General features: G+C 55.7%; 2 protein-coding genes across 3 annotated transcripts in view; both read left to right on the top strand.

Moving 5' to 3' along the window:
• Nucleotides 1-1409, top strand: part of CPSF3 (cleavage and polyadenylation specific factor 3) — a 34320-nt gene extending 32911 nt beyond the window's left edge. Inside the window, exon 18 of the mRNA XM_024552449.4 lies at nucleotides 1139-1409. Coding sequence (XP_024408217.1) covers nucleotides 1139-1240 — 102 coding nt within the window. The 3' untranslated portion in view covers nucleotides 1241-1409. The remainder of the gene's footprint in view (nucleotides 1-1138) is intronic.
• Nucleotides 1410-3448: 2039 nt separating this feature from the next.
• On the top strand, nucleotides 3449-14150 carry IAH1 (isoamyl acetate hydrolyzing esterase 1 (putative)). 2 transcript variants are annotated; one of them, XM_024552453.3, is made up of 6 exons: nucleotides 3724-3846; nucleotides 5052-5104; nucleotides 8258-8406; nucleotides 10363-10524; nucleotides 12391-12512; nucleotides 13795-14150. In XM_024552453.3, exons 1-6 carry the CDS (start codon nucleotides 3766-3768, stop codon nucleotides 13975-13977), a joined length of 750 nt encoding a protein of 249 aa, XP_024408221.2. In that variant the 5' UTR covers nucleotides 3724-3765; the 3' UTR covers nucleotides 13978-14150. The 2 variants fall into 2 exon arrangements, with proteins under 2 accessions (XP_053780125.1, XP_024408221.2); XM_053924150.2 differs by lacking the exon at nucleotides 5052-5104 and having other exon boundaries at nucleotides 3449-3846.
• The last annotated feature ends 98 nt before the right edge of the window (nucleotides 14151-14248 follow it).

Raw genomic sequence — 14248 nt, 5'->3', positions numbered from 1 at the left:
AACAGCATAAACTAGTAATTCACTAGAGAAGAAGCAGAGAGAGCCAGTGAATGTAAGAAACTAATGTTCCGGTCCACTACTAATTAGAGCAGATACAAAGTAAAGTATGAAGTGTCACTGCTCGCTCATCAGAGTGGCACGAACCAGAGACCGCTGAGAGCGTTGGTAGAAGAGGAAACAAGGTGTCCACAGGTGCTGCGTGGGGTGGGGGTCAGGCTATAAATCAGGTGGTGCCTTCTTTCTCCAAGGCAGCACCGAGAGATGTATCAGAATCCTTAAAAATGCAAATACCTTTACCCACAATTCCACTTACTGGGTTTAACGAAAGAGAGGAATTGGACCCGTGAGCAATGATGTACACAAGGACGCCTGTTTTAGCATTGACTACAGCATGAGCGAAAGTGCCAGAGACCCAGACACCCACACGTAGGACGAGGTGAGTGCGGCACACGGACAGGGGACATGTATGGGTGCCCACACGTGTGCGGACTGCGGTGCGTGCAGCCGTCCGGCGTGCTGCCGTAGATTCTTCACGCGCCAGCTTGTCCTGCTCCATTGCTGCGTAGGAAAAAGTTACACGGTAGCAAGAATGATACATCCTCCCAGTTTTGTTGCCCAGAACTCTACATGTAGCCCAAAGTCTAGAAGGTGACACACTACAGTGCCAGCGGTAGTTATCACTGGGTCCTAGAATCAAGGGTGTTTTTCTTTCCTCGGGTTTTAGACGCGGCGTATTTATGGGAGCATAAACACTTAAACAGCACCAAGGATTCCACAGGTGAGCAGTGACTAGAAGGTTCCTAGCGAGTCTGGGTCATACTTAGCGCCGACTGTTGAGTAGGCGCCCGCGCCCGCTGCCAGCTGAGCCCTCCGTGTTGCACAGCGATCCCTTGCAGAGCCGTTTACCAGGTGGAAATGTGGGCTTTGAAGTAAATACAGTTCAGTAGACTTCCCAGTTCTTTTTTCCAAAATTAACCTGTAGTTAGGCCCGGAGTCGCCCTGGCCCACAAGCATGCCCACAGCGGTGCAGGCAGGGCGTTGAGTGTGTGCGGAGCTGCGTCCCCACCCCCCCCACCCACCCCCCCGCACATGCGTTCGTCTTCCGTGCGACTGAGTCTGCGTGTTCTCTCACCTGCAGACGGTCGAGTGTGAGGAAGGCAGCGAGGACGACGAGTCTCTGCGGGAGATGGTGGAGCTGGCCGCACAGAGGCTGTACGAGGCCCTCACGCCCGTTCACTGAGGACCTCACGAGTCTGGATGTGCTGGAACTTTTTCGTAGCGCTTGAACTCGCTTCTGGTACTGAAGGTGAAGTACCCAGTTTCTCCGGGGCCTGCTTACACTGTTGCCACTTCTAGGCATGTGTGCAGGCTCGTAATAAAACCCTAAAAGTCTGTTCACAGCACCTGAACCAGAATGTCTGACTGGGTTTTTTACAGGAAATGCACGATGACTTATATTTCATACCCATATTCTGAATTTGGATGACTGATTCAAGATCATTGAAAAGTTTGAAGCCCCTTTCCTGTGCCCTCTTGATACTCTCACCAAGTTCCTTGGTTTCTACATTTGTAAAACTGATTCACGGGGCCCAATAACATTCTGTTTAGTAGCTTCGCATTCAACCCGGAGGCTCTCGATATAATCTTCAGGCTCACGTTTACGGGTGCACAGGTGTCGGCTGTGGGATCGCGTCCTACGTAAATGAATCAGCAGTCCCGTTTCCCGAAGTGCCCGTAACAGACTTGCAGATACCTGGGCAGGTACCCTGGCGATAGCGACCCCTGGTTCAGCTGCCAGTCATCAATGGAGAGGCAGGGCTGTTGCTGAGGGAGCAGGTTGACCTGCTAGGGGTAACCTGGCGTCTACATCGATGGAAAGGTCTGATTGTCCCTCTGCAGAGGGGACAGGCGTGTGCCCGAGCCAGCTCCTCCACTGACTCCAGTCAGCACTGGAGGCCTCGTCGGCTGCCCCTCCTGGTGACTTAGAACCTGCAGCCGCGGACCACGCCCGCCCTGAGCTCTGGCAGCAAAGGTCAGCGCGTGGATCTGACTTCTCATGTGAAACACCGTGCTTGCACTTCTATAATGTAGCTGCTTACTCTGCCTTTGGCCCCAACCCAGGGTCTAACGGTCACATCATTTGTTTTTGATTCTTATGCTTGGCTGCACCGAGGAGTCACCTGGAGAGCATTATACTGACACCCACGTGTCTCCATCCTGCCTCCAGGAGCTTGGTCTGGAGGGCGGGGTCCGTGGCAGCACGCTTTCCAAGCTCCCCAGGTGGCTCTAGTTGATGCCAGGGAACCGCAGGCCTCAGTGCTGGGTGTTGCCCTGCCCCACCCTGCCCGCCCGGCTCCGGCCTGCCTCCCTCTAGATGGACAGCGCAGGGCCAAGCCCGAGGCAGGGGGGTCAGCTTCCCCTGGCCCTTCCTGGTCTCACCTTCACCTCAGGTGTCTCCAGATGAACCACGGGCTTGTTTTCCTGGCCACCAGCCTTCATCGCATGGTGGGGCTGACAAGAAGAACTCTGAGGCTTCTCTCTGACTAGGCCCACTCCTTGGCCCCCAGACCAGTTTTGGCAACGATCCTGCTGAGGCAGTCTGTGGGCAGTCCCCCACCCCATCTGATCAGGGGGTGGTCTCTGTTCCAATTCCTTGGCCCCAGCCCTCCATGCCTCACCTGCAGGTCCCCCTTCAATAAAAACCCTGCTGACTCAGTTCGGTCAAAGATTTCCCTGCCTCTGTGACGGTACTTCCACCTGCCCCTCCTCTGAACCCCCAGTTGTCTTTGTTGTGTTGGTGTGACTCCCCACTTTGTTGTGCGCAGGGTAAGTCCATCTGTGTCACTCTGGCAAAGACCCAGGGCAGTGTCCTCTGAGGCTTCTGCCCTACAGTCCAGCAAGTGGCCTACGTTGTTTTCTAACAGGGTCAAAACCTTCCATAAACGGCTAAGTTTTTTGATTGTGTGACCAATGAGTCCCTTGGCGATAGCGCCCCCTAGTTCGGCTGCCAGTCAGCAATCGAGAGGCCGGAGCTGATGGAAGGAAAACTCGGTTTATTCAGGAGCTGGGGGCTAGACGAGACAGGGACTCTGGCCACGCCAGCCGGCAGGGCCAAGGTATGGGCCACTGGCCAGTCCGCACAGCCTGCCGCGATGGAGCCCACCACCCTGCGAGTTTCCCAAATAGAAGGGGAGCGGGCCAGGGGCCGCCTCGCAACGAGGTGACCACCTAGGACTCCAGCAAAGGGCAGTGTCAGAGCCACGTGTGAATCTCCAAGTCACCGTCGTCAGATAACACGAGTGCAGGCGGGTGGGGGCCTTACACGGGGATTGCTTCCTGCCCTCCCGCCTTCTCACTCACTACCATTTGCTGAAACGCTGGAACCGGGGAGTCGGTAAAAGGGAGGACCTGGGAGGCTGACCGGCGACACCGGCCAGGGGGAGGGCAGGTACGACCCTCGGGCCTGGCCTCGCGTCCCTGGGGGTTGGTGGGCGCCCCGAGATCATGCCAGCTAAGATTCGGGATGAACAAGCCACAGCGAACGAATGCGGGAGAGCGAGCTTTTGTAAACGGGGAACAGGCGCTTTGCAAGAGGCAACAGATATCGCCGGCTTTAGAGACAGCTGGAGGCCGCCAGAGGAGCCCTGCTCCAGGAGCCCTAGGGCACCGAGGGTCCGGGATGCAGACTGGGAGGACCCGGACTGCGCAGGCGCCGCCCGCCCCGCCCCGGATATCCGGCCTGCTCCACCTCCCGGCCTCGGGGAAATGGCGCTTTGCGAGGGGTTGGGCTGCGGGAGCTCTCTGCTCTGGCCTCGGGTGCTGCTCTTCGGGGATTCCATCACCCAGGTACCGCCGCCCGTCTCCGGCCCGCCTCTCACAGAGCGAGTCTCTCGGGCGTCCTCGGCCACGTCCCCGCCCAGCGCCACGGGCCCGGCGTCCTCGACGACGGCCCGCGTTTCTCCCGTGTGTCACCCGCTGCCCTGTCCCCGGCGCAGGCTGCCCCGAGGCCAGAGCAGTTGGTACCGCGGTCGGCGACCTCAGTGGGCGTCGCGTCCCAGCGCCGCCGGCGCCCGTGGAAAGAGCCGAAATGGCTCTCGCTTCTCGTTCCCGGCCCCAGGGCGACGGAGTGTGCCCCTCGGCGCGGGCTCCGGGGCTCCTCTAGCCTCGGAGGACAGAGCCCGAGTCCGCCCCCTCCCGCGTGCTTTTCTGTGGGGGGTTTTAGAAAGCGTCCAGGCGCGCGGTCTCCGTATCTTCGTCGGTGGCGGTTCTCCCCCACCGCCCGAACCTGAGTGACTCCGCGCCGTCGGAGCGCAGCGCCTTCCGGGCGGAGGCCAGAGAGCCGGCCCCTCGGCTTCCTCGGGGGGAACTGGTTGAGCCCGAGTAAAACACTTCCGAGAATAAAATATACAGAAGGCCATGTTTTCATCCAAGATCATTTAAACTCACGTTAAGGAAAAAGAATTTGGAAAAAAATGTTATTTCAGAGGGAGTACATTTTTAAAAATTACTCTCCCTTGGTTTTTTCTGTATTATTTTTCTAACATTCAGCCATAACTTCCCTAAACCCATTTTTTGTATGTATGTCAATAATTGGTAACATAGTTTTTAGGCATCTGGGCCTAGAGTCCACGGGATTCCCAGAGTCCACGGGGAGGTATATCCAGACGTCCCTGAGTTCGGTAATGGTCTTACTGATCCTTTCAACTGTGGGAAGGTGGTAGAGCGTGGCTTCGTTTCCGAGCCGAACAAAAAGTTGGCTTCATCTCTCGTGCAGAGATTTCTTCGTATTTCTCACAGATAACAGTGACTGGTACCGGGCTTCACCCAAGCCTGCACAGCTGGCTCAAGTCCGATCCGTGGGGAAGGGAACCACCTTCCACTTCCAGAGCGCGGCTGCGGTGTAGGGACCCCAGGTGGCCTCTGGCCAAGCGCAGATGCAGGCCAGGGCCGGGAGGGCCGGGAGGGCCGGGCACGGAGCTGACCGAGACGCCCTTTGTTTACTAAAATGCCCTGGTCCCTGGATAGGTACTAACGGGCTTTTCTTTCTTCAGTTTTCTTTCCAGCAGGGTGGATGGGGCGCGTCCCTGGCTGACAAGCTGGTCAGGTGAGCTCAGCCCGCAGGGTCCCCGAGTGCTTGGTGATGGAGAGTGACGGGCACCCCCCACCCCAGCCTCGCTGCCCTGCCTTAGAATGGGGGTGCTGGGGAGGAGGGAAGGGGGCTCTGGGGAAGTTCAGGAACAAGAACTCCCGCCTCCTTGTGAAAGCAAACCCTGTAAGTTGTGAAAAATGTACCAAGGGGTTTGGATCCAAAAAACACAGCTATTCACCATGTAAAGGCGACAAGTTCTTTTTCCATTATTATGACGGGTATGAGTTAAATGATTAGCGAGTTCAATCTGAAGAAAGAATATATTAACCCAAAGTTTGGATAGAAGTTTTTTCCTCCAAAATTCTTTATAAAATACATCAGAAATAGTGATGATTTGGGTATTTTATTTGCCAAACTTAAGTGTATGCTCAGGAATTCACTAACAGGAAACAGTGTCCCAATTCAAGAGGTTGAGAATAAGTATTTGGAAATATTCTCCACATTAAAAACAATGGACAAGTATCTGGGGTGTCAGTAAGCGGGTCGGCGGGAGCTGTGCCTCTGCCTCCTTCGGAAGAAATAGGCCGATGAGCTGCCGGCTCGTCATCGCTTCAGTTTTCTTTGTCAGTGTCATGACACTCCAAGAAAATACGTTTTATTTCTAGATGTGAAATGGGTTTTTAAAAGTCTTCGCTTTCTCCTTTTATTTTTATCCCCTAAACTAGTAAAAGAAAAACTGACCTTCCAGCTTTTTCCATTCCTAAACGCTTCCTCTGTCTCAGCGGGCTTACCTGAACCCGTGCAGGTGCCTCCTGCCGTCCCCCAGCTTCCTCTTCTGTGAGCGGGCGGGGCGGGGCTGCCGTAGCTGCGCCCGAGGCCGTTTAAACTACCCTCTCATCTCATCTTCACAATTGCCCCACAACCATAGGAGTGGTTTCGCTATTCTACCCTGTCACAGCCGACAACAATAAGGTGGAGGGGGCGGATGACAAGGTCACACCACTGGGATAGGCAGGTGGCTCAGCTCCTGAGCCCGTGCTCTAGCGAGAACAGGGCACGTGCTCCCGTGCTGGGTGGCCGAGTTGGCACACCTGGGCTTACTCAGGTGCCTAGAACATAGCAAGTGCTTGTCCTTAACCCAGTAACTTTAATTAGTCTGTTAGCCTTTTCTGGACAATTAGAAGGAGGTACTGAAAAATTAATTGCTCAAATGGCCTGAAAAGCTCCAAGAATTTGAAATGTTTAATTCAACATTTTAAATGTTTAATTTCATATTAACTTTCATAGTTAATTTTAGCACTAAAATCTTGTCAGAATTGATAGCGTGCAGATGTGAGTTCTGGAAGACCACTTGATTAGAAGCTAATCTTGTGGAATTGAGAGGAATCACGAGAGAGGACAGAGCCGGAGGCAGTGCATGGCGGTCGTGCCTTACTGCTGTAGCTTCGCAGGTGCTTCGCGCTGCTCTGCAGAACTCCGCACAGCTGGCCCTGCGCCCACCTGCCCCACCTGCTGTCGGGTGCCACAGCGCGGCCGGAGGCAGAAGCCAGGCGGAGGGCAGGGCTCACTCTGGCGCCCTGCGCCCGTGTTCTTCAGCCAGGCAGATGTCCAGAGAAGCAAGGAGGCTGTTGGGGCGGAAGGGCTACATCGTGGGGATGCTGGAGGGGTGACTGGGTGGAAGCTGTCACCTGCTGTCTCTGCCAAGGGACCAAACAATTCAGCGCACCTCCCTTTTTAGCCCCAGAACTGACACTTGTTTCTGTTACACGCCAAACTGCCCTTCTGGTGGGCACACTTGGTCTGTGGCCATGGCAAACCTGGGCCCCTAACGCCTGCTTCAGCCATCGGGCCATCGGCACAGCCCTGGCTGGGTCAGTTTCAGTGTGACCTAATCACCAAGCCTGAAGGTTATTGAGACTCCCCGGCCACCTCCTGTCCTGCCCACGTGGCTGGCAATACATGTAAAGTGCAAAATTGTGTCCATAGTAGGTCTTTTATATTCGAGTAAGATCTTTGTTCCTTACAAAAACATTTTAACAGTTCTTAAATCCATTAAACCTTTGAAAATTTATTGATTGTAGGAATTTGAACCGAAATGAACCACCTCAGTTTGCTAATCATAAACTGAAATCCAAGGTTTATTTTTGAAACTTATTACGGATGACTCCCACGCTCCACAAATGGACCCGTGGTCACAGCTAGTCACTGGCGGAGCCGGGGTTCCGTCCCAGGCCCTGGGTTTTCAGTCGGCCACACGGCACTGTTGACTCAAATCATGGGTGTTTTAGAAGAAAGAAGGTGCCTGTTAATCACCTCGTTTAAACTGAAACACAACTGATGTGCTTACTAAAATGATTTAATCGAAGCAAAACCATGGGGTGACGCTGATGGGTGAGAGTAGGGTCACCCCTGTAACTTGTGTTCCGCTCTGGTGCGGACGTCAGGGCCGGGCGGCTGTGTGCAGGAGGGGGGCGCTCTGTATGTTCCACCCAGGGTTTTTTTTCATGTTCTGTTTTAGTCTTTTGGTTTTTATTTTGATCTTCTACTCAACTTTGCTGTGAATCTAAAACCCTAAGAGAGCATCTGTGACAGAGTCTCAAATATTCTGCACAGGTATTTCAACACACAAACCACTGCTACGTCTGAGGTCCAGCTTTGTAGTGACTTTTCACCTATGATTCTTGCTCAGGTTAATGCCTCCCTGCAGTAAACTCCACTTGGAATTTTCTTTTATTGATTTGAGAAACATCAACTTGTTCCACGCATCTGCATGGTGATTGGTTGAGTTTTGTGTGTACCCTGACCCGGGCGGGATCAACCCCAGAACCTTGGCATGTTGGGGTGACACTAAGCCACTGAGCTACCCGGCCAGGCCTGTAAACTGCATTTTCCAAGCACCCCACTCTACCATGCGTGAGACCAGCCAGTCTGCAGGCTGGGTCGTGGCCCTTTTCCTGTGATTGTCTGTCACTCCTGAGGCCGTGCCGGCTCACCCCTGCCTTGGAGCGACCTGAGAAGGGCGTGCGTGAGCCGTGCTGTCTCTCACCAGAGGGAAACCGGGCAGCCAAGCAGGCGGCCCAAGCCTGGAGCGCCTGCCCCCACGAGAGGTCGGCTATGGGGTGGAAACAGTTTTGTCCGCAATTCATCTTTAAAATCTTCTCATTTCAGGAAATGTGACGTTCTGAATCGTGGATTTTCAGGCTACAACACTAGATGGGCCAAAATTATCCTTCCAAGACTAATCAGGAAAGGGAGCGTTTTGGACAGCCCAGTAGTGGTCACGGTTTTCTTTGGTGCCAATGACAGTGCGCTGAAAGGTAAAGGCGGTCTGTATCTTCCTCGTTCGTTCTCCTGTGGCAGCAAACGCCGCTGTGTGTCTGCGTCCTCGTCTCCTAACAGACGAAGTTCCCTGAGTACTTAGCACATTTCTTCCTCCCACGACGCCCGGGGATTCTGTTCCTGCCCTGCATTCTGCACGCCCGGCGGGTGCTGACCTAGTGTCAGACACTGATGTTCCAGCGTCGTGGAGCGCTGGGCCCCGCCCCCTGATGGAGCCGGGGGCGGAGGGCTTGGGAGTGCGCCTTGCACAGGAGTCTTTCTGACCAAGACCGCAGCGCAGGACAGGGCAGCCCCGCCCCGGGCACGGCCTGGGCCCTAGGTGACGGGAACGGGTCAGAAGGACCGCAGCTGTGCCAGGCTGCAGCCTGTCTCCCCTCCGAGGGGCAACAGGAGAGCCTTCTGCATGGCGTGGAGTCAGCCTTGAGGAGGGTTGGGTGGTCCCCTGGCAGAGGGTTCTCCAGGGCAGCCGTGGCCTTTTCCTGCTGCTCATGGGCACCCTGGGGACGTCCCGGGTAAGGCTCGGGTGGCAGACTGGCTGCCCTGCTGGGCGGCGGGCACAGCGTGGGTTACAGGGTCAGTAGGGGCTGCCAGCGAACTACTTGGGTTAAAGTGAAGTCATTTCTCCATATCTACATGTAGAATTTTTCTTAAATGGTGAGGTTTTATCAGATTTAGGACAGAGCAAAAACGCTTTCTAAGCATAAAAACAATGGAGGAAATTGCAAAGGAAGAAAACATTTTGTGAATTAAATAGTTTATGTCTACAAAAACTATTTTTAAAAAAAGACACAAGGAAAATATTTCCAAAAACATGGTAGACAAAAGGTTAATGTCTTTCATGAAATCAAGAAAAATACTAACTCCAATAGATTAAATAATGGGCAAAGGCAGGAATAGACAATTCACAAAGGAGAAATTAAAAACAAAAATATTTTAAAATGTGTGAAAACTTGTTACCCCCCAAAATGCAAATTAGGACAAGGAATTTTGGGTTTTGACTCAAATAAGATGGTGGTGTAAGCAGCAAGCCTTACAGCACTCTCTCTGAGCTCTCAGTGGGCACGCTCGTGCTTTCCAGAAAGCTCTTTGGGGGCCTGGAATGCAGCCAAGTGCGTCACGTGTCAGCACAACCAGGGTGCTGCACGGCAGGGGCGGGGGGCCCATGTGGTCACCCTACCAGTAAGTCTCGTGTTTTTGAGAACTATTTAAGGAAACAAATGCCATAACACAATGTGAAAAAAGCAGATTACAGCGATGTATCTTCAGTGTGACCCCCTTTTTAAGAAAACACAGCTGCGTGGGGGAGATGGGAAAGAAGTGCGTCCAAGCGCTTACTGGGTTTCAGGCGGTGGGGGGCGGGTAGTGTGGATTTGATTCTCTGTCGCTGCGCTCATGTGTGCTTTGCAGATGGCTGGCAGAGAGCTCTGGGGCGCCAGTGGGGGCCTGCCTAGAGCCAGTCCTTTGCGGCTGTGACAGCAGCGGCAGTGCTAAGTGACCGAGTGCCCCCGTGGGGCGGGCACCTCGCTCTCAGCGCTGGACACACCGGGCTGACCCAACTCGCAGACACCTGCGAGGCAGACCCTGTTCTCTCTTCCCCAGTGACGAGACAGGTACAGAAAGGCCGAGCACTTGTCCGGGGGCGTGTGATGCTCAGTGACCGAGCCGGGAGAGAGCCTGGCTGTCACTCCATAGTACTTCACACATTCGGCCTGACGCGCGGTGAACCACGTGGTCACAGGAGGGAGGCGAGAGTGCCCCCAAGGGCCCTTGCCCGGAGCCTTGGGGGAGGTCTTATGAAGGACTGTGTCCTTGGGTCCCTCCCCCTCTGGCCTTGGTGCTCCACCGTTCCGCAGCGACGTCATGAGCTGTGGGCATCTGAACGAGCGTCCGTCTTCACTGCCACTGGAACTGGAGTGTCTGTGTCCCCCCAACAGACGAGAACCCCAAGCAGCACATCCCGGTGGACGAGTACGCGGCGAATTTGCGGAGCATGGTGCAGTACCTGAGGTCCGTGGACGTGCCCGAGAGCAGGGTCATTCTCATCACGCCGCCCCCGCTCTGTGAGGCCGCGTGGGAAAAGGAGTGCCTCGCGCAAGGTGAGCCCTCCGGCGAGCGGGGAGAGCCGAGCCGTAGGGGTGCCCTCCAGTGTGCACGCAGGTTCCTAGGGGTCCATCCATCCACGTTGGCCTGTGTTTGCAACCGAGCTAAGGGGGAAAAGCATAGCTTCCACGGAGGCAAACCTGAGAACTCTTGACACAAAAGTCGGAGTCTCGCTTTGATGTTCTGCCTGCTGTTTTCCAAACTCCAAGGTGCACGTGAAGCCACTAAGGACGGTGCAGGCGCTGAGCGAGCATCTCCAGACTGACTGCGGCTCTCCCGGTGGCGCTGAGGCGGGGAGGCTTTGTGCCTTCGCCACTGAGGTCGCATCTGGGGTGTTCTGACTCCCCAGCAGTGGGAGGTGCCTGCCGCCTGCTGCCTCACCCTTTCAGTCCTTGTGGCCCTTTCTCCACTCTGCCACCCCTGGGACTGGTGCCTCCCTCCAGTGACCAGGGCTTTCCTTCCCCCCAAAGAGAGGCAGCTCTGCAGGCGCACCGCACAGCTCACTCCGGGAGACCGGCACCTCCACGCCATGTGGTTGGGCAGCTGCCTGCGGCTCTGGGCACTGAGGCACCAGGCTTTTGCCCTCCCTCCTACCCCCCCACAACCATTCATCTTTGCCCCTTCATGCGCTGTGCTAGGCTCTGGCCAGGGGCTCAGGGTACAGAAGTGACTGGAACCTGATTCCTGCCTGCTGGGCTGGGGAGGGAGACAATCGAGTGGATGCAGGTTTGCAGCGACGTGGTAGACAGCGTAGCGGAGGTGTTGATGAAGGTCTGTTGAGGTCAAGGAGCCCTCGCTCCCCAGAGGAGGTAGACGGGGAGGAGGGCACCAGGAGGAACGGCCCTGTGGCCAGGTCCAGAGGGCAGAGCGAGGCCGCCGCCCCTTTGTTGCAGGACATGCTCTTGCTGAGCACTGGGGGGTGGCCCCACGTGTGCAGAGGGTGCCTCCCGGGCTGCAGCTCACAGCCCCTTCAGGCTCACAGTGATCGTCAGTTCCGGCAAACGTGTTTTAGGTGGGATGTGGTAGGGAGAGAAGTAGGTGTCTAGAACACAGCAGGCGTTCCGTGAGATTTCACTTCTGTGGGTGTGTGCATTGAATCCTGGTGTTACACACACTTTTTTACTTCCGTTTTCGGCAGCCAGGCTCAGGAGCCATCGGGCATGGTTCTTGTGTGGTCCGAGATTAGCAGCTCAACATCCCCTGGGAACACGGGAGCCATGCAAATTCTTGGACCACCCCAGACCCACCTGCGGAGTCCGCGGTCCCAGGTGGAGCCCCTCAGTCCTCCAGGTGATCCTGACGTGCGCTCAGGTTCGAGACCCGCCGTGTGGGACTGGGCCTGCTAACTACGACCCTCGGGCTACAACTAGGGACGCCGTGTTGGGAGACAGCCGGGCCTGCTGGTTTAGCTGTCTGCGGCTACCCCAGAGCTGCACTGGCAGGGCCGACTAGTTGCCAACAGACGGTGTGCTCCCTTCCAGCTCCTCCCTTCTCTGGTGGATCGTCTGCAATGATTTCTCCACGATGCTGCAGTAGCCATGTTGTTACATGTAAAAGTCCCAGGGTCTCACCTCAGCCTTCCGCTGGAACGCAGCCCTTACTGGCCGCTGGCCCGGCTCCTCCTGGCCTTTCCTGTGCAGGACCTCCATCCAGTGTCCTCAGGAGGCCGTGATGAGCCCGGGCCTGTGCTGGGTAGTGCCTGCGAGGCCCCGCCTTGTGCTGCTCCCCAGCCTCCAGCTGCCCCCGGCGGGTCCCTAAGTCCAGGCCTGTTGACTGGACTGAGAAACCATCTGGGTCAGAACCAGCACAAGGCCCAGTACTTGGGTCAGTCCGTTGCCATGCAGATTCTCTGTTCTCTACAGGCTACAAGTTAAACCGCCTGAACATGGTGGTTGGTGAGTACGCCAGCGCCTGCTTACACGTAGCCCGAGACTGCGGAACAGACGCACTGGACCTGTGGGCCCTGATGCAGAAGGACGGTCAGGTACGGTGGCTCGCTTAGTCCTGCTGGGGTGAGTAGGATCCCACAGAAGTGACTGAGCTGTGCGTGGCCGAGTAGGTAAGACAGTTGTGCCTTTCATCACTGAAAAAAGCAGGGGCAGAAAGGAGGAGTCGAGAGGCTCCGGGACAGCTTGCCAACCCAGCACCTGCTGGGCCTGGCTCCTCCGCTGCGGGCCCTTACCAGTTAGGGTTCACACACGGGGAAGAGAGGGGCCGTGAGCGGTTCCCACGTGAGAACACCTAGGCCTGGTTCCTTCACAGCACACGTGTGGGAAAGTTAAAGCTCATTACCACGCAAAACAGTGAGTTTAAGTAGAATGTGCTATCAGTTAAGAGTCCTGGGTTGAGATAAAGACCTCTAAGTATTGGTTTTAAATCCAGAAAGCCCCTTTACAATATAAAAGGTAAAAAGAACAATATGCCAAACAATAGAAGAGCCCCTCGGAAAGACAGTCCGACAGTGTCTGAGACGGTTAAACACACCCACTCCCGGGCATTTGCACAAGGGGACACTTGTCCTCCTCGGAAACGCAGACCTGTGAGCAGCAGCAGCTGAGTGCAGCGGGAGCAGCACCAAGAGTACTGTGTCCGCCTGCGGGAAGGTTGGGGAAGCTGCACCCCACTGGGCCAGCGGCTCCCCCCCAGTGCCCTGTAGCCTTCGCGCACAAAGCACTGGGACTGAGGGGTCATCCTTAGAGGTCACCTGAGCTAACGGCCCAGACGTGCCGTGAGAGTGCAGCCCCGCGGCCCCGGAGCCCTGGTCTGAGAATTGGGAGCTAGCTTGCTGCCCAGGCTCTGATGGGTGGGGGTTAGAGCTGCAGGAAAGGCCTCCACCCCCACAGAGAAAGGGTGCGAAGGATCAGCGTGGGAGACTGACTCCTGCAGGTACCGTCCCAGCCCAGGTGGGGGCGCCAGTCCTTCGCTCCCAATAACCTGCCTGTCAATTTAACACCTGGACCCAGAGGCAAAAGGGCCCCTTCACAGCCAGGCGTTTGTTCTGTTGATTGCGTTAATGCACCTGTTCACTAGCTGGGCCCCTTCTTGGGAATGCTGACCTGGGAGGATGTCTCAGCTCAGGTCTTCATGACCTAAGTTAGCTACAGGAAGCTCAGTCTGCAGGGCGCCCACCCTCCACCACGAGGGCCCATGAGCATGCATGATGAGACCGCAGGCACAGTGAGCTGCTGCAGGCACGCTGCTGGCGGTGGGTGGCAGAGACGGGGCACTGCACCCGCCTTTAACTGAGTGCCCTCTCCCCTTGACAGGACTTCTCATCCTACTTGTCAGATGGGCTACATTTATCACCAAAGGGAAATGAGTTTCTGTTCTCCCATCTCTGGCCTTTGATAGAGAAGAAAGTCTCTTCCCTGCCACTGCTGCTCCCTTACTGGCGAGACGTAGCAGAAGCCAAACCAGAACTCAGTCTCCTCGGAGATGGGGACCATTAAGCACAGGAAGTGAAGGCTGTGACTTCACAGAACAAGACGTCACCACGCACCAACATCCCAAGACAACTGGCCAAATACTTTTTCCTCAGGCTTAAGCCTTTGCTCGCGACTCTGGAACGAAAACCACCGCCATGTGAAACCAAGGTTAATAAAAGCACTTCGCTTTTCAGGAAGCTCTGTCCCGGGGTGGGGTGTTTGGACGCTCAGTGTGCTGACTGCTGCAGGGTCGCCAGCGCCACAGCTACACACACACCCTGAGCAGCCTGCTGAT

Source organism: Desmodus rotundus, chromosome 5 (assembly GCF_022682495.2).
Source record: "Desmodus rotundus isolate HL8 chromosome 5, HLdesRot8A.1, whole genome shotgun sequence".
NCBI classification, from domain to species: domain Eukaryota; kingdom Metazoa; phylum Chordata; class Mammalia; order Chiroptera; family Phyllostomidae; genus Desmodus; species Desmodus rotundus.
The sequence above is the reverse complement of the archived record's forward strand: the minus strand, read 5'-3'. Positions and strand labels throughout refer to the sequence as shown.

Excerpts from the sequence above, each read along its gene's own strand:
- IAH1 (XM_053924150.2), top strand. The coding sequence starts at position 3,524 with ATGAACAAGCCACAGCGAACGAATGCGGGAGAGCGAGCTTTTGTAAAC. Across the intron at positions 8,407-10,362 it reads CAATGACAGTGCGCTGAAAG|ACGAGAACCCCAAGCAGCAC; the intron begins GTAAAGGCGGTC and ends TCCCCCCAACAG. Across the intron at positions 10,525-12,390 it reads AAAGGAGTGCCTCGCGCAAG|GCTACAAGTTAAACCGCCTG; the intron begins GTGAGCCCTCCG and ends TGTTCTCTACAG.